This window comes from Microcebus murinus, chromosome 16 (assembly GCF_040939455.1).
Source record: "Microcebus murinus isolate Inina chromosome 16, M.murinus_Inina_mat1.0, whole genome shotgun sequence".
Taxonomy (NCBI): Eukaryota; Metazoa; Chordata; class Mammalia; order Primates; family Cheirogaleidae; genus Microcebus; species Microcebus murinus.
Genome location: NC_134119.1, coordinates 64,637,986 through 64,658,699, shown reverse-complemented (window position 1 = coordinate 64,658,699; position 20,714 = coordinate 64,637,986). Strand labels below are relative to the sequence as shown.

At 52.4% G+C, this 20,714-nt stretch overlaps 2 protein-coding genes across 4 annotated transcripts; one reads left to right on the top strand and one right to left on the bottom strand.

The window, feature by feature from the left end:
• The first annotated feature begins 309 nt into the window (after positions 1 to 309).
• ERCC1 (ERCC excision repair 1, endonuclease non-catalytic subunit) lies at positions 310 to 18,423 on the top strand. Of its 3 annotated transcripts, none has more exons than XM_012761429.2 (10): positions 310 to 418; positions 866 to 977; positions 2,439 to 2,654; positions 6,873 to 6,976; positions 7,838 to 7,937; positions 9,003 to 9,079; positions 15,843 to 15,942; positions 17,649 to 17,720; positions 17,938 to 18,006; positions 18,324 to 18,423. In XM_012761429.2, the coding sequence occupies exons 2-10, from the start codon at positions 873 to 875 to the stop codon at positions 18,375 to 18,377; spliced, it is 897 nt and encodes a 298-aa protein (XP_012616883.1). In that variant the 5' UTR covers positions 310 to 418; positions 866 to 872; the 3' UTR covers positions 18,378 to 18,423. The 3 variants fall into 3 exon arrangements, with proteins under 3 accessions (XP_012616883.1, XP_012616884.1, XP_075849295.1); XM_012761430.2 differs by having other exon boundaries at positions 320 to 418; positions 838 to 977; XM_075993180.1 differs by lacking the exon at positions 310 to 418 and adding an exon at positions 425 to 511.
• POLR1G (RNA polymerase I subunit G) lies at positions 18,267 to 20,637 on the bottom strand. Its single transcript, XM_012761406.3, has 3 exons — positions 20,548 to 20,637; positions 20,052 to 20,193; positions 18,267 to 19,883 (listed from the first exon to the last, which is right to left on the bottom strand). Exons 1-3 carry the CDS (start codon positions 20,567 to 20,569, stop codon positions 18,509 to 18,511), a joined length of 1,539 nt encoding a protein of 512 aa, XP_012616860.1. The 5' UTR covers positions 20,570 to 20,637; the 3' UTR covers positions 18,267 to 18,508.
• Between the last annotated feature and the right edge of the window lie 77 nt (positions 20,638 to 20,714).

Below are 20,714 nucleotides of genomic sequence, written 5' to 3'. Positions count from 1 at the left end.
GAATGCATGGGGAAACTGAGGTCAGGTCAATTACAGAGTTGGGATTCAAACCCCAAGTCTCTCTGTACTGAGAGGAGGGAACAAGTTTGACCGTCTGCCATCTCTTCACCGAGCCCTGAGGGGGCCGGGGGCCCGGGCACACAGCGGCTCAAAGAAGGCTCTGGAACTGAGCCGCTCGGGAGCTGGGCTCTCAGGCCCATGCCTCCCTCTTCCCTGAACCTCCGCGGTCCTCCAGGACCATAGAGAGGTGCGCGGGAACCGCCCCTCTCTATGCTCTATCCCGCTAGGGAGCGGTGAGGGCGGGCCCGAGCGCCAGAGAGGCCGGAAGTGCGGCGAGCCTGGGGCCGCGCTGGCCGGGCGGGCGGTGGGACGACTCGGTCCCCCTCGGGTCTTTTCCTCGTCGCCTCAGGGCCAGCGGGTGAGTCTTCGTGGTGCTGAGACAGCGAGGCCGGGGCGAGAGGGGCGGGAGGCGGATGGTGGCGATTGGCAGCCACAGAAGCCAATCACTGCGGTGGCTGAGCTAGGGACAAGACGGGACGAGGGGGTGGGGGTGGCGTCTCGGTGCGAGACCTGGGGGCCGGGAGAACCGGAGGCGGGGAACAGTGGGGGCGGAGCGAACAGTACCTGGCGCCCGCGGGGGGCGGGGCGAAAGAGCGTGTGGTCCAGCAAGGGGCGGGGCGAGCCGAGGGTGGAGGTTCAATGGGGCGGGGCTTTGTAGAACCTCAGGCGCCGAGTGTTTGGGGATTGAGGCTGTGGACCCCTGGGATATTTTGGGGGGACGGCTGTGAGTGGGGTACCTGCTGAGCGGATGGGAATGCAGATGCCGATGTTTCACAGGCTCCTGCCGCCATGTCTTCCCTCTCAGGCTCCTAATGGACCCCGGGAAGGACGAAGAGGGGGTGCCGCAGCCTGCAGGGCCACCCACAAGGAAGAAATTTGTCATACCACTGGACGAGGATGAGGTCCCTCCTGCAGGGGTAGGACGAGGAGATGGAGGAGCTGAGAGGTGTTGGGAGTAGGGGGACAGACAGGAAGGGACTTGTGGGACCACAGTGTGGATTAGGACATGCTGGGGCCAGAGTCACCTTGGGAAAAGCGCCGTTTGTCCTCTCCAGGTCTGTTTCCCTGTCCATAAAATGGGAGGGTACTTCTAAGGGTCACCTCTTCCTTCTAAGGAAGAGGCCACAAACTGGCAACCAACAGGTGGCCCTGAGATGTGTTTTATGTGTCCAGCACCCTGATTTTTCAAGACGCAAATTTGTTGTTGACTTTTAAGAACTGGAAGGTTTTGCAATTAGAAAAACAAAAGTCTGCACTTTTGACGTCTGTGGGTAAAATAGAAGGTTCTGGCAACACTGAAATCTCCTTCCCACAGAAAAACAATCCACTGCTGCTGAGTATTGGCTGCCACATGCTGTGAAGAAAAAGAAAGTGGGTTAAGAATATAGAGTGCCAGGCCGGGCGCGGTGGCTCACGCCTGTAATCCTAGCTCTTGGGAGGCCGAGGCGGGCGGATTGCTCAAGGTCAGGAGTTCAAAACCAGCCTGAGCAAGAGCGAGACCCCGTCTCTACTATAAATAGAAAGAAATTAATTGGCCAACTGATATATATATAAAAAAATTAGCCGGGCATGGTGGCTCATGCCTGTAGTCCCAGCTACTCGGGAGGCTGAGGCAGAAGGATCGCTCGAGCCCAGGAGTTTGAGGTTGCTGTGAGCTAGGCTGACGCCACGGCACTCACGGCTGACGCCACGGCACTCACTCTAGCCTGGACAACAAAGCGAGACTCTGTCTCAAAAAAAAAAAAAAAAAAAAAAAAAAAGAATATAGAGTGCCATGGGGAGAGGAGCTTCCTTAGATAGGAGTGTCCAGGGAAGGCCTTGCCAAGGGGGTGACATCTTGGCAAAGACGTAAAAGAGGTGAGGAAGTAAGCCGTGGGGACATCTGCAGGGAGAGGGAACAGACTGCAAAGGCCTTGCGGTCAGAGGGAGCCTGACGAGTTTGAAGGCCAGTGGAGTGGGAGTAGAGACAGCAGGGGGAAGTGGTAGGAGGCATGGTCCCTGGGACAAGGAGGCAGGGCCCGATCTAGAGCCTCATGGGCTGTTGTGACAGCTTGGCTTTTACCTGGAGGTAGGAGCTCCCCAAGGACTATGAGCAGAGGAAGGACATGATGACTTAGTGTAGGGCACAGACTGCTGGGGCACGAGGGTGTAGACAGGGAGCTGGTGAGGTGACTTTAGTGGTCCAAGGGAGAGGGGATGGTGGCTGAGACCAGGGTGGAGGCTGAGAGGTGGGGTTCAGAGTTCCCAGCCCTTACGGCATTGCCTCTGGAAGGGACATGGAGAGGAAGGAGTATGGGCCAACCTGGGAGGGGGGATGGACTCACAGGAGCTCATGTGTTTCCTCTGGGGTCGCCTCCACAGCTCCTTTGTCCCCACAGGCCAAGCCCTTATTCAAGTCTACACGGATCCTTCCCCCTGTGGACACCTCAGCCCAGGCGACCCCTCAAACCTACGCCGAATATGCCATCTCACGGCCACCAGGAGGCGCTGGAGTCACATGCCCCAAGGGGCCAGAGCCCCTGGCAGGAGAGACCCTCAACCAGGCCCTAAAACCTGGGACAAAATCCAACAGCATCATTGTGAGCCCCCGGCAGGTAAGGAGGGACACAGAGAAGTGGGACCTGTCACAGTAATCCCTGTGGAAACACTGTCACAGGGATTACTCTGGTGGGTAGCAGAAGGAGTCTGAGTTCTAGCCACTTTGTCCTTGTCTGTGCCATTCATTCATTCAACAATTGTATGTGGGCCGGGTGCGGTGGTTCATGCCTATAATCCTAGCACTCTGGGAGGCTGAGGTGGGTGGATTGCCCGAGGTCAGGAGTTCGAAACCAGCCTGAGCAAGAGCGAGACCCCGTCTCTACTATAAATAGAAAGAAATTAATTGGCCAACTAATATATATATAGAAAAAATTAGCCAGGCATGGTGGCGCATGCCTGTAGTCCCAGCTACTTGGGAGGCTGAGGCAAGAGGAACTCTTGAGCCCGGGAGTTTGAAATTGATGTGAGCTAGGCTGATGCCACAGGGCACTCACTCTAGCCTGGGCAACAAAGTGAAACTCTGTCTCAAAACAAACAAACAAACAAACAAACAAACAAACAAACAAACAAACGTGTGTGCATTGATGGTGCCCAGCTCTGTCTTACTAGGGCTGTGACTGTTCGGGCAGCCCTGTTTCCCCATCCCAGGTTTGTTCATTTCTTCAGAATGTATTTAATGAACTTGTCATTGTCCTTTTGTTTTTAGCCATTCTAGTGTGTGTGGAGTGGACAAAGTAATGCTTTAAAAGTTCAACTTCTGGGAGGCCAAGGCGGGCGGATTGCTTGAGGTCAGGAATTCGAAACCAGCCTAAGCAAGAGCGAGACCCCATCTCTACTATAAATAGAAAGAAATTAATTGGCCAACTAATATACATAGAAAAAATTAGCCAAGCATGGTATCGCATGCCTGTAGTCCCAGCTACTCGGGAGGCTGAGGCATTAGGATTGCTTGAGCCCAGGAGTTTGAGGTTGCTGTGAGCTAGGCTGACGCCATGGCACTCGCTCTAGCCTGGGCAACAAAGCAAGACTCTGTCTCAAAAAAAAAAAAGTTCAACTTGGTTCCTGCCCCTCCCTTGCTGGCAGCCCTTCTGTGGCCCCCGGGTGTCTCATGTCAGAAGGCCAAGGGCCCTGTGGGACTCTGGTCCCCTGTAGACTCTTCCTGCCTCCCCTACTCTTAGCACTCCCACCCCCTTGTCAGAACCAAATTCCACCTCACTTGGTAACTGTTACGGTGGGGATGCCAGTACACATGGGTTTTGAAGAAAGATTTCTCCAGACAGAGATTAGAATAGAAAGAAAAGGTTTATTTACTTTTCCCTGGGGGAAGAGAAAGGAACCAGCACAAAGTGGGAAGTGGAAGAATGTACTGGCCCCGAAAATCAGCTATCCGGGTTTTTTTTTTTGTTTTGAGACAGAGTCTTGCTCTGTTGACTGGGCTAGAGTGCCGTGGCATCAGCCTAGCTCACAGCAACCTCAAACTCCTGGGCTCAAGCGATCCTCCTGCCTCAGCCTCCCGAGTAGCTGGGACTACAGGCATGTGCCACCATGCCCAGCTAATTTTTTGTATATATATTTTTAGTTGGTCTATTAATTTCTTTCTATTTTTAGTAGAGACGGGGTCTCGCTCAGGCTGGTTTCAAACTCCTGACCTCGAGCAATCCGCCTGCCTCGGCCTCCCAGAGTGCTAAGATCACAGGCTTGAGCCACCACACCCGGCCCTACTGTGACTTTTTAAAGAGGGTTATAAAAATGGCAGGGTATAGTTGAGAAACTGCTGTATCCACTACTTTCTTTTTTCTTGGCGGCAGGTAGATGACAAAAACTGCAAGGATTTCAAAGTTGGAGACTTGGTTTCCTGCCTTTTTCTGGAGACAGGATTATCACAGGAGATGAGACTCTGTCCTCAAAATATGGTTGAGGCTGTAGCTCGTTCCTCTGCTGTTTGCTCAAGAGCTCTGTGAAAAGCAGATTCTCAAAAACTAATTTTGAAAGGGAGAGATGTACATCTCTTGCCATTCATTTGTCTTTTTCAGAAGTTGTGCAAAGCAGAGCTCCTGCAGAGGGCCTGTGGGTGAGAGAACCCACAGGGCTGATCTTTACCTGTCACTGGGGAAATTGTGGGATTCGGGATTTTCCTGGTATTTTTGCAGGGTCGGTCCTTTTAGTAACTGTACGTTCATCTCGAGGTTATTTTGTTTAATGTCTTTGAAGGGAAAACAAACTTTTTTCCTACTCTCACGCACCACTCCACACAACCCTTCTGACACTAGACGTGCGGGGTTTGTCCCCACACGCCGTGCAGTTCTCCAGCGGACGCCAGCCGGGTGTCCTCTAATTCAATTCAGGTATGACACTGGCTACTCGGAATTCGGGCCCCGCAGATTGCGGGCTGAGTCCCGCAAGACTGCGCCCCACTTCAGATGCCCATTGCCGGTAGTAGGTTGTCGCCTGTGCTTCTGGCTGTTGGGCTGTCCGTTGGGGTTCCCATGTCCCCGTTCTCGAGTTCAGTTACTTTGCTAGAGTGGCTCACAGTGCTGGGAGAAACGCTTGCTTGCGTTTGCCGGTTTATTACAAAGCGTGTGATAAAGGATACAGCCGAACAGCCGGCTGCAGAGATGCCAGGGTGACGCATGGGGGAGGGGTGTGGAGCTTCCTCGTCCTCTCCAGGGTGACACCCACCAGGAGTCTCCAGTGTCCAGCCATCCGGAAGCTCCCTGCACCTTGCCCTTTTGGGTTTTTATGGAGACTTCATGACGTAGCCATGACTGATTACGTCATTGGCCACTGGTGATCAAATAACTGAGCTTGCAGCCCCTCTGCCCTCCCCAGAGGTGGGGGTGAGGTGGGGCTGATGGGTCCCACCCTCTAATCACATGGCTGGTTCCCCTGGCAACCAGCCCCCATCCTGAGGCTGCCCAGGAGCCCAAGAGTCGCCTCGTGAGAACACAGCATGCTCCTTCCTGTCACCCAGGAAATTCCAAGGGATTCGGGAGCTCTGTGTCTATGTTATCACTCAGGAAATGACAAAGTCTAGGAGCTCTGTCTCAGGAACCTGGGGTCAAAGACCAACTGTTAGAACAAAAAGTTTTCCTAGTGCCCTTGTCTACAAGGGTTTCAGAAGCTCTATGTCAGGAACTGGGGCAGAGACCGATTTTTTTGTTTGTTTTTGTTAGACACAGGGTCTTAACTTTGTTGCCCAGGCCAGAGGGCAGTGGTATAATCATAGTTCACTGCAACCTCGAATTCCTGGGCTCAAGCGATCCTCCTTCCTCAGCCTCCCAAATAGCTGGGACTACAGGAGCATGCCACTGTCCCTGGCTAATTTTTTTTTTCTTTTTTAAGAGATGGGGTCTTGCTATGTTGCCCAGGCTGGTCTTAAACGCCTGGCTTCAAGCAATCCTCGGCTTCCCAAAGTGCTGGGATTGTAGGTGTGAACCACCACGCCTGGCTAACCAAACATAATTCTTCTGCTGTCACAATATCACAATGTCTGTGACCCCCGTGAGCATAAGGATCTTTTTGTCTTGGTCACTGCTGTATCCCTAGCACTGAGACACACAGTAGGTACTCAATATTGAGTGGATTAGAGCTGCTTAGCTCCCTCAAAGGATTTCAGTCTGGGGCTGTAGTGCCTGTCTGGGTAGAGTGTGGAAGGTGTTCAGAGACAAGAACCTGCTGGGCAGATACCACGCTGAGGGCACTGGGGAGCCATAGCAAGTCTTAGAGCAGCAAGGGCAGGTTTGTGCTGTAAGAAGATCCCTGTGGCTGCCATGTGGAAGGTGGGCAGGAGGAGGTGGTGGAGCCCGGGCAGGGGCTGTGGCAGTGGGGCAGGAGACATTTCTGAGGGATATTTAGAAGGTGAAGTCCCACCTGAGGAGGGGAGGGGAGAGATGCATCAGACTGGGTCTTTGGATGACGGGGCTGTCTCCGAGACAGGGCTGGGAGGAGGAGCGGGGTGGGGCGGATCCTTAGGTCAGTCTGGACACAGTGAGGTTGACGCATCTGGGGGGAGGTGTCCCGTGGATCACAGGACACACAGGTTGAGGCTGGGGGAGAGGGCTGAGCTGGGGGCAGACCTGGGACCCTTTAGGAAAGGCCTGGCTGTGGGGGCAGGGAGGGACCTGGGTCAGAGCAGCTGGCGGAGGAGGAGAAGCTGGAAGAGCCCCAGGCATGAGGTGGGAGGTGGGGGTGTCGGGAAGAGGCATTTGTGTGGGGTCCCTGCGGTGGCCAAGGGTCATCCCTGTTGATGGCTTCTGCCCTTCTTCCCTCCCTAGAGGGGCAACCCCGTGCTGAAGTTCGTGCGCAACGTGCCCTGGGAATTTGGCGACGTGATCCCTGACTACGTGCTGGGCCAGAGCACCTGTGCCCTGTTCCTCAGGTGGGCTCGGGTGCTACCTCGCCCTTCAGGAAGGGCGCCCTGTGAGGCCCGGGAGGGTCATGTTCCAGTGTTCTAGGCCATTCCATGGGAAACCTCTGGACACAGCCTTACTCGCTCTAGGCCTATGTGTGACCCTGTGGGGCAGGGAGGGATCTTGGCCTAGAAGTGCTCGGAACAACAAGAGCTGGGGCCGGACCCCTGGGTCTGAGGGAAGAGGGGCTGGGTTACTTGTGTCCCAGACATCCCTGACTTGAATTGGCAAGAGCCAGGACTTCTCCAGCTTCCACCGCAGTTAAACAAATTTTCCCTCCTCTCCAGGGACCCCCCCCTGCAGACAGGGCCAGACAGAGGAAGTGAAACATTTTTTTTTAGAAGTGAAACTTTTAAGTTCCTGTCCCCTCCTGCAGGCTGTGAGAGTTGGTCCCAGTTCCCAGGTAGAGAAGCCCCTCAGCCCCCTCCCTGCCAGTGCCCTCTGAGGCCAGAGCAGAGGGGCCGGGGAGGGGCCCTGTTTCCAGTGACCAGAGTCCCCTGGGCCACACTCTCTAGGGCCCCCAGCCCCTGTTCTCCCCCTGAAGTCCAAGTCTGTTCCTTCCTTCACGAAGAAGCTGGTGGCCTGACCTTTGGGGAACCACAGCCAGGAAGCCCTGGCCACCAGTCCCCACTGTGCGTCCTCTGGGAAGCATGGCCGTGGGCAAGTCACTTAACCTCTTTGGGCCTCAGGTCCCGGCAAGGCGGTGGACCCGTGCTGTGCTGGTGGCTGCTGGAGTCCTAGCCCTCCGCATCCCAGTGAAGGTGCAGAAGGGGTTCCGGGGTCTCCAGGACACTGAGACCTCCTGACTCCTCATCTCTCTGCCCCTCCAGCCTCCGCTACCACAACCTCCACCCGGACTACATCCACGAGCGGCTGCAGGGCCTGGGGAAGAACTTCGCCCTTCGGGTCCTGCTCATCCAGGTGGACGTGGTAAGCAGGGTCACTCCCCTGCCAGCCTCTCTGTCCCCATCTGGGAAATGAGGAGTGTTGGGCCTGGAGGTTGTGCGTTGGGCTGTCGAGTCCCTTCCAAGAAGAAATGAAGGTTGAAACCTTAGTGAGGGGCCGGGCATGGTGGCTCGCACCTGTAATCCTAGCACTCTGGGAGGCCGAGGCGGGTGGATTGCTCAAGGTCAGGAGTTCAAGACCAGCCTGAGCAAGAGCGAGACCCCGTCTCTACTATAAATAGAAAGAAATTAATTACCAACTAAAAATACATAGAAAAAATTAGCCAGGCATGGTGGTGCATGCCTGTAGTCCCAGCTACTCGGGAGGCTGAGGCAGAAGGATTGCTTAAGCCCAGGAGTTTGAGGTTGCTGTGAGCTAGGCTGACGCCATGGCACTCTAGCCCGGGCCACAGAGTGAGACTCTGTCTCAAAAAAACAACAACAACAAAAAACTCTATGGTTCCCCAGTACCCTGGGAGAAAGTTATGCTCCCTTCTATGCCCCGTGAGGCCCTGCTTGACCTGCCCCCCCCACAGCTGTCCAGGTTTATCTGTAAGTTGCATGCAGTCACCCTTTCATTTCGCATCCTCTATCCCAGACTGTGTGGATTGCACTTCCTCACGTCCTCTCTCCCCTCCCATCCTTTGCACATGCCGTTGTCTGTGTCCACAGTTGCCTCTTCTGCTCTCCTGCCTTCACCCCTTCCCATTTCCTTTGGGTCTTAGATGTCCCCTCCTCCAGGAAGCCCTCTGTGATCCCCCCAGGCAGGCTCAGGCCCCCCTCTGGCTCCCCTATCCCAGTCCTGGCCACTCCAGGTCATCACTGTCTGGGGACAAGTCTGTCTCACCTATTAGACTGAGCCTGGGAGGCAGAGCTGGGGCTGTCTTTGTCACTGCTGGGTCCTGGCACTGCGCAGCACAGGCTGGGCACCCAGTGGGAGCTTAGGGACTGTCCACTGAGTGAAAGCCTGGTGGTAGCCTAAGCTATTGTGTTTTCAGACTATCATTCCTACCTTTCTTCCAGGTCTCTAATTCTGATGTTTTTCTTCCAGAAAGATCCTCAGCAGGCCCTCAAGGAGCTGGCAAAGATGTGCATCCTGGCCGACTGCACGCTGGTCCTCGCCTGGAGGTGAGATGTAAGCTTCCTCCCTGCCTGGTTTGTCCCCTCCCCACCCCACCTTGCCCAGCCCTTCCCCTCTCCTTCCATGAGCTCCTGCGTGAGTCTGGTCCAGGCACTGCCTCTCTCTGGCCTCAGTTTCCTCATCTGTAAAATGGGATCTTAATATCTTGTAGGATTATAGGCAGGAAGACAGGTGATGTAGATCAAATTCTCAGGCCTGTACTGGTCACTTAGGAGTTACATATAAAATCTGGCCGAGTAATTAATTCCATGTTTAGGTTTCTAAAGACCATTTAGGTTGGCTCCCCAGTTGGAAAAAAAGACATCCCTTCCTCACACCGTAAACAAAATTAAATCCTGACAAATTATAGCTTTAAACTTAAAAAAACAACAAACAAACAAACAAAAAACTATAGTAAGTGTTACAACTGTAATCCTAGCACTTTGAGAGGCTGAGGCAGGAAGATGACTTGAGGCCAGGAATTCAAGATCAACCTGAACAAGGGCAAGACTCCCGTCTCTATGAAAAATTAGTCAGGTGTGGTCCAGGCGTGATGTCGCACACCTGTAGTCCCAGCTACTCGGGAGGCTGGGGCAGGAGGAAAATTGCTTGAGCCCAAGAGTTTGAGGTTGCTGTGAGCTGTGATGATGGCTCTGCACTCCAGCCTGGGAGACAGAGCAAGACCCTGTTTCAAACAAAACAAAACAAAACCAGAAAAGGGACCCATCTTTTAACATAGAAATGCCTTCATTTGGAATTTACCCTCTTTGTTTACTGTTGCCCGTGTGTGCGAAGCCGCAGTTAACACGGGCCTTCACTGCAGTGTGGGTAAATGAGAACATTTGAGAAGCTGCAGAACCAAACAATGTCCGATTTTTATTTACATAGAAAAGAAAGAAGCATGAGGTTGTGTCTGAACAACTGTGTCTAAGAGTGAACCAAAGGGGACTATGGGGTCCAGATCCTGGACAGTGGTGATCTCCGGGGAGGTATAAGGAGCAGGCAGCGAGGAAAGGGGACATTTAGTCTCTGCTCTTTTGTTTTTCTTAGCAATATTTAATGGTTAAACTTTCTTTTGTTAATGAGCAGGTAACATGTTCATGTAGTTCAAAAATCAAAAGCAATATAGAAGTGTTTCTACTGAGAAGTGTCTGCCACCCCTTGCCTTCAACCCCATTTCCTCACTGTCTGGGGACATGTCTCACCCCACCATCAGACTGTGAGTCCCCGAGGGGGCAGAGCCAGGTCTCTCTCAGTCACTGCTGGGTCGTGGTACCACCAGCAACTGGCCAGGCACCCAGTAGTTGCTTAGGGAGTGTCAGTTTCACTGCCACCGTGGTTGACGTCCTAGTTTCCTTCCAGTGCTTTTTGAGTTTTTGTGTGTTTTGAGATAGGGTCTTGCTCCATCACCTGGGCTAGAGTGTAGTGGTGTCACCATAGCTCACTGCAACCTCAAACTCTTGGCCTCAAGCGATCCTCTCGCCTCAGCCTTCCAAAGTGCTAGGATAACAGGCATGAGCCACCACACCTGGCCTCCTTCCAGTGTTTATGTAAACATAAGCACTAGGCAATACATCTTAGTTTTCTTCCCTTCTTAGGCAGAAGTAAACATAGTACTTATACCCTCTGTGCCTTGTGCTTTTATGTAATTATATACCTGCAGGTCTTTCTCAGCTCACTCTAGAGAGCGGCCTCATTCCTTTTTTTATAGCTGTGGAGTATTCATGTATAGAGAGTGTCCACATTTTTCTTTTCAAAAAATTAATAGACTAGGCCGGGTGCAGTGGCTCACACCTGTAATCCTAGCACTCTGGGAGGCCGAGGCGGGCAGATTGCTCGAGATCAGGAGTTCAAAACCAGCCTGAGCAAGAGCCAGACCCCGTCTCTACCATAAATAGAAAGAAATTAATTGGCCAACTAATATATATAGAAAATATTAGCTGGGCATGGTGGTGCATGCCTGTAGTCCCAGCTACTCGGGAGGCTGAGGCAGGAGGATTGCTTGAGCCCAGGAGTTTGAGGTTGCTGTGAGCTAGGCTGATGCTGTGGCACTCACTCTAGCCTGGGCAACAAAGCGAGACTCTGCCTCAAAAAAAAAAAAAAAAAATTAATAGACTTTTGGCTGGGCATGTGAGTTCACGCCTGTAATCCTAGCACTCTGGGAGGCCGAGGTAGGTAGATTGCTCAAGGTCAGGAGTTCGAGACCAGCCTGAGCGAGACCCCGTCTCTACTAAAATTAGAAAGAAATTAACTGACCAACTAAAAATATATATAGAAAAAATTAGCCAGGTATGGTGGCGCATGCCTGTAGTCCCAGCTACTCTGGAGGCTGAGACAGAAGGATTGCTTGAGCCCAGGAGTTTGAGGTTGCTGTGAGCTAGGCTGACGCCATGGCACTCACTCTAGCCTGGGCAACAAAGTGAGACTCTGTCTCAAAAAAAAATTAATAGACTTTTATATTTATTTATTTATTTTTCTTATGCCTCATGAGCACAGAATTTTTTGTTGATGTTATTTTATTTTATTTTTTTACTTTATTTTTTTAAATTTACCAGACAGGTGAAGGAAATGGAATTATTTTTTTAGACTAGTGTCAGGCTTACAGAAAAATTGATTGGAAAATACTGAGAGTACCTATGTCCTGCCTCTCCATTGCAGTTTCCCATATTAATACATCTTGTATTAATTAGAATGGTACATTTGTTGATAAACCAATATGGATACATTATTATTAACTGATGTCTATATTCTATATTAGGATTCATTCTTTTTTTTTTTTTGTTTGTTTTTTTAAAGAGACAGGGTCTCACTCTGTTACCCAGGCTGGAGGGCAGTGGCATGATCATAGCTTGTTGTAGCCTCAAACTCCTGGGCTAAAGCGATCCTCCTCCCTCAACCTCCCAAGTAGCTGGGACTAGGCATGTGCCACCACGCCCAGCTAACTTTTCTTATTTTTTGTAGAGACAGGGTCTCAATATGTTGCCCAGGCTAGTCTCAAACTCCCAGCTCAAGTTATCCTCTTGCCGAGGCCTCACAAAGTGCTGCAATTACAGGTGTGAGCCACCTTAGCCACCATACCTGGCTATGTTCATTCTTTGTGTTGTATGTTTTGTGGGATTTGACAAAAGTATAATGACATGTATCTATCGTTATTGCATCAGACAGAATAAGTTCGCTGCCTTAAAAATCCCTGTGCTCTACCTGTTGATCCCTCTCTCCCTCCCACCCAAGCCCTGGCAACCACTGATCTATCTACTGTTACTGTAGTCAGCCTTTTCTGGAATGTCACGTGGTTGGGATGATACAGTACATAGCCTTTTCAGATTGGCTTCTTTCACTTAGCAATGTGCATTTGAGCTTCCTCCATGTCTTTTCATTGCTCAGTAGCTCTTTTTCTTTTTTTCTTTTTGAGACAGGGTCTCACTCTGTTGCCCAGGCTAGAGTGCCGTGCTGTCAGCCTAGCTTACAGCAACCTCATATTCCTGGGCTCAAGCAATCCTGCTGCCTCAGCCTCCTGAGTAGCTGGGACTACAGGCATGCGCCACCATGCCCGGCTAATTTTTTCTATATATATTAGTTGGCCAATTAATTTCTTTGTATTTGTAGTAAAGACGGGGTCTCGCTCTTGCTCAGGCTGGTTTCGAACTCCTGACCTCGAGCAATCTGCCCGCCTCGGCCTCCCAGAGTGCTAGGATTACAGGCGTGAGCCACCGCGCCTGGCCTCTATATATTTTTAGTTGGCCAATTAATTTCTTTCTATTTTCAGTAGAGACACGGTCTCGCTCTTGCTCAGGCTGGTTTCAAACTCCTGACCTTGAGCGATCCTCCTGCCTCAGCCTCCCGGAGTGAGTAGCTCATTTCTTTTACTGCTGAATATATTTCATTGTCCAGATGTACGTTCCTTTGCACAGGTGTGTAGTATTCTATCATGCAGGTGGAACCCGTCAGAGCCCCCTATTGGTGGACACTTGGGCAGTCTCATCTTTTGCTACCAACTACACTTTCACTTCTGCCCCAGTGTATCTGCAGGACAGAATCCCAGGAGTAGGTTTTTAGACCAAAGGGTAAATGTATTTGTATGAATCATATTGGCCCTCTATATAACTCTGTATAGTTTGACTATTTGGAAAAAAATGTATTTACATAATAGTTTTTTTTTTTTTTTTTTTTTGAGACAGAGTCTCACTTTGTTGCCCAGGCTAGAGTGAGTGCCGTGGCGTCAGCCTGGCTCACAGCAACCTCAATCTCCGGGGCTCAGCGATCCTCCTGCCTCAGCCTCCCGAGTAGCTGGGACTACAGGCATGCGCCACCATGCCCGGCTAATTTTTTCTATATATATTAGTTGGCCAATTAATTTCTTTCTATTTTTGGTAGAGATGGGGTCTCGCTCAGGCTGGTTTCGAACTCCTGACCTTGAGCAATCCGCCCGCCTCAGCCTCCCAAAGTGCTAGGATTACAGGCGTGAGCCACCACGGCCCGGCCCTACATAATAGTTTTACATTAAAAAAAAACGCAAGTGTAAATTACAGGAAGTAACACAATGTCACGTTCAAAGCCTAGGGCGTGTCACAGACCTGCTGCGGGTACTCTCCCTCCCACTGGATGGCTGTATAATCTTGGGCAAGTGACTCCACCCTGCTGGTCTCAGTTTTCCCCTCTGTATAATGGTTTCACAAGAATAACTGCCTGACAGGAGCTCTCAGGGAGTCTGGAAGCTTCTGAACATAAAGGGCTTTGCACAGTCAGGCTCCACATGAGGAAGGGACGGTACTCATGTCTTTACATCCAAACTCTAGAATTTTCTGCAGGTATTAAATAGACAAGATCAAGCTCTACTGACATAGAAAGGTGTGTTGATTATATTGTAGAGTGGAAAAAAGCAAATTGTAGAACCAGATATACAGTGTACTAATTCGTATGTGCCAAATTATTAATAGCAGTAACAATAATACTCTCTGCAGTGAGAGAAAAACTACAAAGTCTGTCACATGGAAAAAAAACAGAGTTGGAAAGGCAAATGCTGCTTTCAAGAATATTAATCAATGTTTAATCAACAACCATTGATTACTAGCTATATCTTGAAAGCTAAGAAAATGCCTCAAAACAAAGACTTCCAATCAAGTTCACGGTTCTTAAGTTGCAAAGAGAAAAAAGGCTGGCATTTCCTGGTGTTAATAAACTTAACTTCACTCTGCTCATTTAGTTATTTTAGCTGCCTTTTTTTTTTTTTTGAGACAGAGTCTCACTTTGTTGCCCAGACTATAGTGCCGTGGCATCAGCCTAGCTCACAGCAACCTCAAGCTCCTGGGCTCAAGCAATCTTCCTGCCTCAGCCTCCCATGTAGCTGGGACTACAGGCCTGTGCCACCATAGCCAGCCAATTTTCCTATTTTTCCTTTTTCTTTTTTTTTTTTTGTAGAGATGGGGTCTTGCTCTTGCTTAGGCTGGTCTAGAACTGCTGATCTCAAGAGATCCTCCCACCTCGGCCTCCCAGAGTACTAGGGTTACAGGCATGATTATAGCCATGCCTGGCTATAATTTTGTAGAGAGAGTGTATCAGTGTTTGTTGCCCAGGCTGGTCTTGAACTCCTGGCCTCAAGCGATCCTCGTACCTTAGCCTCCCAAAGTGCAGGGATTACAGGTGTTAGGCACTCACCGTGGCCAGCCGAATGGTGATTTTTAAATTGTGCTAGGTGTGATGAAAGATTCAGCAAGCACCCTAGCTTTTCCATTGAAGATGTGCTATGTTAACTTTCAAAAACTTCATTTTCAGCCAGGTGCAGTGGTAAGCGCCGATAGTTCAGCTACTCGGGAGGCTGAGGAAGCAGGATCGCTTGAGCTCAGGCGTTCAAAGCTGCAGTGAGCTACAGTTGTGCCACCATACTCCAGCCTGGGTGACAGAGCGAGACCCCATGTCTAAAGCAAAACAAAATTCTGAATGGCCTTTTTGGCATAAAAAAATAGAAAAGAAAAAGAAACAAAACCAAAACAAAAACTCCATTATTCTTGGTGGGAAGCTGAACTGGTTCGTGAGGTTGGCTTCCTGCTGCAGTTGGGAAAATAAACTGTTTCTGGTTTTCTTTCCTTTCTCCAAAATGCAGTGTAAACTCTGTGTACTGACTTCCCTTCCAAAATAGCTAACGTTTCTTAAACAGGCTTCTAAGTGCCAGGCACAGCTCCAAGCACTTACTGAGCATTGTAAAACCAAGGCCAGGCCTGGTGCAGTGGCTCACGCCTGTAATCTTAGTACTCTGGGAGGCCAAGGCGGGAGGATTGCTTGAGCTTGGGAGCTCGAGACCAGCCTGAGCAAGAGTGAGACCCTGTCTCTACTATAAATAGAAAGAAATTAGCCAAACAACTAAAAATAGAAAAAAAATAGCTGGGCACGGTGGCATGTGCCTGTATTCCCAGCTACCTAGGAGGCTGAGGCAGGAGGATTGCTTGAGCCCAGGAGTTTGAGGTTGCTGTGAGCTAGGCTGACGCCACAGCACTCTAGGCCAGGCAACAGAGTGAGACTCTGTCTCAAAAAACCAAACAAAAAAAGTGAGGCCAAGGGAGATCAAATCACTGGCCCAGGTGGGAAGTGGGGTCTAGCTCCCACACTCTGGCTCTTAGGCAGAAAAGATGTGTCTAGCAGGGGTTACTGTCAGGGGTCACTTAGGGGGACCCTGAGAACTTTCATTTTAGCATCAGTGATTACTACCACCATCATGAAGCGACCCCCAAACCTCACACCCCTCCTGCTGGCTGACCCATGTGTCCTGTCACCCAGCCCTGAGGAAGCCGGGCGGTACCTGGAGACCTACAAGGCCTACGAGCAGAAGCCCGCGGACCTCCTGCTGGAGAAGCTGGAGCAGGACTTCGTCTCCCGGGTGAGGCTGCGCCTCCTCTCTGCTCACACCCCCACCCCTGCCTGGGCCTCCCCCAGCTCCTGGGTGCTTGAGCTTCGGTTCTGATTTCAAGACACAGCCATCCATCCCCCGCTTCTCCCCCACCTCCTCCCGCCCAAACCGCAGCTAGAGGGGTCTTCCTTGGCACAAACCTGATCCTGCCCTCCCCAGCTCAAAACCCTCCCATGGCTCCCCAGTGCCCTGAGAGAAAGCCCAGCCTTCCCACCATGCTCTAAAAGGGCTTGTCTGGCTCCCTGACCCTGTCCCCGTCCCTGGTCCCTGTCCCCGCACTCCACTCCCTCCCCTGAGCACCTGCCCAGTCTTTTTTTTTTTTTGGATGCAGGATCTTGCTCTGTTGCCCAGGCTAGAGTGCAGTGGCACGATCATAACTCACTGCAACCTCAAACTCCTGGGCTCAAGCGATCTTCCCGAGTAGCTGGGACTACAGGCACACACCACCATGCCTGGATAATTTTTGTAGAGATGGGGTCTCCCTATGTGGCCCAGGCTGATCTCAAGTTCTGGCCGCATGCGATCTTCCTGCCTCCACCTCCCAAAGAGCACTTGCCCATTCTGTTCCCTCTGCCTGATTACCTGCCTAGTTCTACCTTTCACATCTCAGCTCTGATACTACCTCCTCCAGGAAGCCCTCCCTGATCACCAGGCCAAGTTAATGTCCCCGCCAGGCTCCCACAATCCTGCGGGCTCCCATCCCATCCCAGACCCATCTGGGTCATCACTGTCTGGAACTGACTTGTCCCCCCACTGGACTGGGAGCCCCAGGAGGGTAGGGCTGCAGCTGTCTTGGTACCTGCTGTGTCTCCAGCACCACCCAGCACTCAGTGGGCGATTAAAGAGTGTTTGCTGAATAAATTGTCAAATCTGGCGAGGGACCTGACAGACGAACATAGCCCCGACAACATAGCAAGACCCCCATCTATGCAAAAAATAGAAAAATTAGCCAGGTGTGGTGGTGCATGCTTGTAGTCCCAGCTACTCTGGAGGCTGCAGTGGGAGAATCGCTTCAGCCCAGGAGTGTGAGGTATGATGATGCCACCGCACTCTAGCCTGGGTGACAGAGTGAGACCTTATCTCAAAAAAAATTTTTTTTAAAGGCATTTATCTTATCACATGACCAGCACCCTCTCGGCTAGTTGGGGCTCACTCTGAGATGAGCTTTTTTTTTGAGACAGAGTCTCGCTTTGTTGCCCAGGCTAGAGTGAGTGAGTGCCATGGCATCAGCCTAGCTCACAGCAACCTCAAACTCCTGGGCTCAAGCAATCCTCCTGCCTCAGCCTCCCGAATAACTGGGACTACAGGCATGTGCCACGATGCCTAGCTAATTTTTTTCTATATATATTAGTTGGCCAATTAATTTCTTTCTATTTATAGTAGAGACGGGGTCTTGCTCTTGCTCAGGCTGGTTTCGAACTCCTGACCTCGAGCAATCCGCCCACCTCGGCCTCCCAGAGTGCTAGGATTACAGGCGTGAGCCACCGCGCCCGGCCTCTGAGATGAGCTTTGAATCAGTTTTTTAAAAAAGCATTTATTGGGCCGGGCGTGCCGGCCCCCCCCCAAAAAAAAAAAGCATTTATTGAGTGCCTCCTACATGTGACCTAGCCCTGCCCTCATGGGTTGTCTTGCTGTCCCTTCCTCCCCTAACACACTCCTGTCTCCTCCCCTTCCAGGTAACCGAATGTCTGACCACCGTGAAGTCAGTCAACAAGACAGACAGTCAGACCCTCCTGGCCACTTTTGGAGTGAGGAAATCCCTGCCCCCCAGGCATTACCACCCGCTTCTAGGAAGGCCCGCACCCCTTTCCTTCCATCTCCCTGCCCACCCCTTGGCCCCTTCTGGCCTTCTCAAAGGCTTCCAACTGTACCCCCCCACCCCCCGAATATCTTAGGCCCCTCATCAGCTGGGGCAGGGTAGGCTTTTATGGTCACCCCCCCTGAGCCCTCACTTCTGTTCCTCAGTCTCTGGAACAGCTCATAGCTGCCTCGAGGGAAGATCTGGCCTTGTGCCCTGGCCTAGGCCCTCAGAAGGTAAGAGCGCTGGGAATGAACTTGAGGGGTGAGGCGCTGGAGGGAACCCCAAATGAACAGGACCTGAGATCCCAAAGTTTTAAGGTTTGGAAGGATCACAGTGCCTCTCTTACGGATGGGGAAACTGAGGTATAAGAGCGTAGGGACCAGTCCAACCTCACACACCCAGTTTGGAATCAAATCCAGATGGGGCTACTTCTCTCCTGGCCCCCAGACCTCCCCTCCAAGCTGGGAGAAAAAGCAAAAACCCACTCTAGATATACCAAACAAATGACACTTTTAATAACTGCTTTCTCATTTTTTTCTCCCACATCTAGGCCCGGAGGCTGTTTGAAGTCCTGCACGAGCCCTTCTTGAAAGTGCCCCAGTGACCCAAGGAGACCCCTGGTATAATAATAAAGCATTTTCCAGTCCAGGCTCCTTCTGGGTGTGCTGGTGTAGCCGCCGGAGAAGGGTCCCCACCTTCAGCTTTTAATAGTGCCTCAGTTTCCCTGGGGGAACACTACACAGGATCCTGCTGCAGTTTCTTCTTCCGCTTCTTCTCCCGTCCTTCCGCGGGAGCCACCTCCCCAGGCTGTAGGTTCAGCGGGGGCTCTGGCGTGTCCTCTTGGGACGCCATCTCTGGTACCCCGCTTTCCTGACTCCGCTTCTTCCTCTTCTTGGTGGATCCGGGAGCTGCCTGGGCCTCAGGCTCATTCTCTCCTGGTGGCTCGGGCTCCACCGTCTCCATTGGTGGATCCGTCATCTCAGTCCTCGGCTCTGTCATTTGGTGACCTCTCTCTTTCTTCTTCTTCCTCTTGGCAGATGCTGGATCTACCTGAGGCACAAGGTCACCTGGCATCTCAGATTCTGCCACCTCGGTCCCTGGTTCTGTCACTGCATTTTGTCTCTTTTCTTTCTTCCTCTTCTTGGTGGAAGCCAGAGCCGCCTGCACCTGAGGCTCCGCATCATTTGGCAGTTCCGGCTCCATCATCTCCCCAGGGAGCTCCTGAGGGCTCACCTCCGGCTCCGCGGCCTCAGTCCCTGGCTCTGTCATTGTGTTGTGTGACTTCTCTTTTTTCCTTTTCTTCACGGGAGACAGTGAGATGGCTTCCTCCTGCAGCTCCACCTTCACTTGCAGCTGAGACTCAACTGTCATCCCTTCCCCTGGCTCCATCCCTTTTGTCTCCTTTGGCCTCTTTCTCTTCTTGGTGGGGGACAGGACTGTCTCGTCCAGAGGTTCGGTTTTAATGAGTTCGAGCTCCACTGCCTTTTCATCTGGCTCAAATGTTTCTGCCCCTTTGTGCTTCTTTGTGGTAGCCAGGACCTGCGCTCCCAGAGCCTTGAGCGTCTCAGCTGTGGGCTTCGTCACCGCAGGCTCTGTCACTTCTGGTTCTCTCAGCTGCTGCTTCTTCTTTTTCTTCTTCTCCACATGTGTTTCTGGGGACCCCACAGCTTTGTCCACTTCCAGGGCCCCGTGCCCATTCACTGCCTCCCGAGTGACCGAAGCCTCTAGCACCTGCATCTTCTTTTTTCTCTTCCTGGAAGTGGGTGACTTCTGTGCCAGGGCTGACCCAGGCCCTGTGACTGGGGGGTTGCCTCCAAAGGCACAGAACCGAGGCTTCAGGCCAGGGGGGATCTGTGGTGGGGGGCTTGCTGCAATGGGCTGCAGAGGGGTCCCAGACAAGGATTCTTGTGGACCCTCAATGATCCTTAGGCAGCCCTTGGGGGCCGGGGCACAGGTGAGTCCACCTCCCGCCTCCACTGAGGGGGCCAGCAGGGTTGTCTCTCTGGTCTGGGGGCTGCCGCTGCTGAGGACCCGATAGCGGTGCCGCTTGCCTGCCAACTTGCCTTTCACGATCTGGGAGCCAGAGAGAGGCACGAGTCGCCCATTGAGGCTGAGGGGAGAAAGTGGGAGGGCAGAAGCTTAGATCCTTTTGGTGGGACAGGGGAAAGGAAGTCAAAAGCGGTATTTGGGAGTTCCTCAGAAATGTCCCACTCAATTTCCCTCAAGCTCAGCCTCTCCGGTGGGGAGCATTCCCAGGAGACGGCATGGGACCACTCACCAGTCCGGGACAAAGTCTGCTGGGGCCTGGATAAGCCACACCTCCGTATCTGGGTCTGTCAGAGCCTCCAAGGAGAAACGAGGGGACTCCGAGACCGGGGGCGTCGCGGTAAAGTTGGGAGGACAAGAGAACCGAGCGGCACCTGTGGGAGAAGGGGAAAAGGGGGCTGTCCTGACACTTCCCTGACGGTCCAATCCTCCAGGGCGCCTATCGGTCCATTGGTCCCAACCTCGAGAGCGCTCCAATCCCCCCTCCTGGTCTCTCCTCTCTGCCCGCCTGTTGGGGCGTCCCCATCTCCACCGAACTAACCCCTGGGGGCACCCCTTTCTACTGGGAGTTCCCAGCAAGATGCCCTCTCTCCGTCGGATCTCCGGGTCCCCCCACTGGGCGCAAATATGGTCTCCAGGGCCGCTTCCTCTTCCGCCCAAACTTTCCCGGACGCCCCTTTCCCCTGCCACCACCCCACCGTCCGCACCCGGCCGACCCGCCCGCTCACCGTTGGACTGGGCCCCCTCCATCCCGGGACCCACGCCGCACGCAACCCAGCGGCCCGGGCTACTTGGACGCGGCTGCGGACCACGTGGACCCAGGGGGGCGGGGCCTCGGCCGGGAGCGCCCAAGAGGCCGGGAGCGTGGGGGGCGCCGCTCGGCGGCTGTTCGTTC